The sequence below is a fragment of the Triticum urartu genome, chromosome 5 (genome assembly GCF_003073215.2).
Source record: "Triticum urartu cultivar G1812 chromosome 5, Tu2.1, whole genome shotgun sequence".
Classification (NCBI taxonomy): domain Eukaryota; kingdom Viridiplantae; phylum Streptophyta; class Magnoliopsida; order Poales; family Poaceae; genus Triticum; species Triticum urartu.
The window spans coordinates 545,712,659-545,715,745 of record NC_053026.1 but is presented as its reverse complement, the minus strand read 5'-3'; the positions used below and the strand labels follow the sequence as shown (position 1 = coordinate 545,715,745).

At 49.6% G+C, this 3,087-nt stretch overlaps 1 protein-coding gene across 1 annotated transcript; it reads left to right on the top strand.

The window, feature by feature from the left end:
• Positions 1-59: 59 nt before the first annotated feature.
• On the top strand, positions 60-3,087 carry LOC125510555 (ALA-interacting subunit 5-like). The gene is made up of 8 exons (XM_048675773.1): positions 60-456; positions 875-933; positions 1,031-1,105; positions 1,226-1,342; positions 1,483-1,553; positions 1,636-1,969; positions 2,064-2,353; positions 2,485-3,087. Exons 1-8 carry the CDS (start codon positions 351-353, stop codon positions 2,510-2,512), a joined length of 1,080 nt encoding a protein of 359 aa, XP_048531730.1. The 5' UTR covers positions 60-350; the 3' UTR covers positions 2,513-3,087.

Here is a 3,087-nt window from a genome sequence, read left to right as displayed (position 1 = left end):
TATTTGATCCAAGGCCATCCGTCCGGAGCAGGTGACCCAAGACTTCTCCGAGGGAGAGTTGGTTGATGGATGCAGACCTCCGGTTAGGTTCAAGTAGGTGATGCTTGCCTTTCCGGTGGTTTACAGGGACAGCTTGTCTCTCTCTCTCGAGCCTCCTTGCTTGCTTCCCCTCTACTCCTAAACCTCGCCGATCCTTTCCTTTCCCTCCTTTTGCCGTGCCACATCGCCTTCACTTCTTGTTTAATTCCTTCTGACGGTCGGGGCACCAAACCCGCGTCACTTCGACCTCCATTGCATACTTTCTTGGAGCAGTTGCGGCCAGGAGTTCGTCGTCATCGGAGGAGGCTGCGATGCCGCCGGCCAACGGTGCCGCCGCCGCCGCCGGACCGAGCTCCGGCAGCGGCAGGGACGGCCCGCCGGCGGCCACCGCAGCGGTGAAACGCAACAGGCCTCGCTGTAATTCATCTCTCCCCACAGAAGCAGATTCTTTTTTGCTTTGTTTTCGTACTCGATTTGTTGTTTTGTTTGATGCGAGACTTGAATTGTTCTTATTAGCCGTAGCTGCAGCTTGATTCTACAAGTATATCCCTGAGTTGTTCTTTTCTTTTAAACTGCTTCGAATCTTCAACTGTTCTGTTAGATGATCTGTAATTCGTCTGTTCGTAACTTGATACGCCGCAAACTGAAAAGAACATTAATTCCTGTTCACTAAAGCTACATGAAACTAGAAGTAATTTATTTGTATAAAATACAAAATCAACAATTTACTTGATTAAAATCATTAATTAACTCGATGGGTGGTCATTTTCGTGGTAAAGATTTACGAGCATAGTACTGTACATACTAACCTCCAACCATTGTGTTGATTCTGAAGATCATGCATTTACTCAGCAACAACTCCCAGCGTGCAAGCCTATAATGGCACCCCATATGGTGAGACCCCAATTGTTTGTCTGCACAAACCTCATCATTTCACACCTTTTCCCCCTAAATGTCTCATGTTTCACAAATTCAAACTCTGGGCAACCAGGTCATTCCCATTCTTGTATTCGTGGGCTTACTCTTCATTCCGATTGGCCTTGCTTGCTACGCGGCTTCAAATAAGGTATATATATATCCTTGCGGTTGTGCTTAATTTCTGTTGTTATTTACACAAACATGTACTTGAAACTTGTCCCTTCGTCGAATTCAAGTTTGAAATGGTATTTTTTTTTCTTTACGACAGGTCTTCGAAGTGGTCTACCGTTACGACACGAAATGCGTGCCGAAGAACATGCTTCACAACAAAGTGGGCTTCATCCAGAACGCGTCGATAAACAAGACATGCACAATAAACCTCAAGGTAATTACGAAAATAAAGAACAATTCCCATTAATTAGCGTCACCGATAGAAAGAAAAGTGAACCGTTTTACGCCTTCAATCCACGAAGACGGCTTTGGTAAAATGAGTGCATCTTTCCTCTGTCCTTCAACTGCATGTAGATCCCCAATGCTATGAAGAGGCCAATCTTCGTATACTACCAGCTCGACAGGTTCTACCAGAACCACAGAAGGTACAAATTTCATGCAAATTCAAAATTTGTCAGGATTCAGATACGAGCACCAGAATTTCAAATTCGAGGTGGATTCATTCAGGTACGCGACGAGCTTCAACATCGCGCAGCTGAGCGACCCCAAGGAGGAGGCGAACGCCGACATAAAGGACTGCAAGCCTGAAGCCTACGCCGGCAAAGGCATCCCCGTGGTGCCCTGCGGCCTCGTGGCCTGGAGCCTCTTCAACGACACCTACAGCTTCGCCCGCCGCCCCCGTCGCGCGGGCGGCATCGGCGGCGGCGAGGCGCTGAGGGTGATCAAGAGCGGGATCTCGTGGCGGAGCGAGCGGGAGCGGCTGTTCGGCAAGCACGTGTACCCCAAGAACTTCCAGAACGGCAGCCTCGTCGGCGGCGGGCGGCTCGACCCGAGAAAGCCCGTAAGTTCCTGCTCGTACGTCTTGTTCATGCCGACGGCGATCGACGGATGATGATGACGCTGATATATGATCGGGGGGACCGTGGGGCGTGCAGCTGAGCGAGCAGGAGGAGCTGATGGTGTGGATGCGGACGGCGGCGATGCCGCGGTTCAGGAAGCTGTACGGGAGGGTGGAGGCGGACCTGGACGCCGGCGAGACGGTGGCGGTGGCGGTGCGGAACAGCTACAACACGTACAGCTTCGAGGGGGGCAAGGCGGTGGTGCTGTCCACCGCCGGGCCGCTGGGCGGGCGCAACGCGTTCCTCGGCCGCGCCTACCTCGTCACCGGCATGGCCTGCCTCGTCCTCGCGCTGCTGCTCACGCTCGTCTGCCTCTTCTTCCCCATGTGCGTGAGCCGCCCATTCCGTCGCATCATCGCTCGCCGCCATGCCATTAATTCATGCTCTTGGTCGCCGATGATATGAATATGATAGCCTCGAATGATCCTTCTCTGAGTCTTCTTACATGTGTGTGCAGGACAGAGGAGCATCTCCGGCTGCGGTAGCCGTCGTCCATCCATGGATCATGTCGACGAGCGTGGACTCGGCCTCTCTGGTTTGTTATAGACTGGCCTCCATTGTTGTTAGACGTAGCAGACCACTGTATGTGTATGTATATGTACAGTACAGCACAAGAACCTGAAGGTAGATTCAGAATGTACAGAGCAGGAATGTGTGGGAGATGTGCAGTGTGTAGTACTGGTATCACTTTTCCAAGGCAGCAACTATGAAACCGACAGATGTTCAAAAAATGGGATCTGCAAAGAAAATAACGCCTCAAGATATCGGTTTTTGTCGGATGGATATTTCGAGCGAAACAGGGTGAGCAATATATTTGAGCTAGATCATTTAGTTTGCATCAAGATTCGTGCTATCATTGCAGTGATAGAAATTTCACTTTTTTTGTTTCTTCCAAACAAGAGAACATGTTACCTTGAAACATTGCAGGTCAACTATACACAGGTGCTACTCGTTGTATAAAATGTTTCCATTTTTATAGGAGACATAAATTTGTCAAATTTCATTTTTCGAATGAATTGTACTCCCTATGTTTGCTTTTATAAGGCTTTGTAGATGTTTC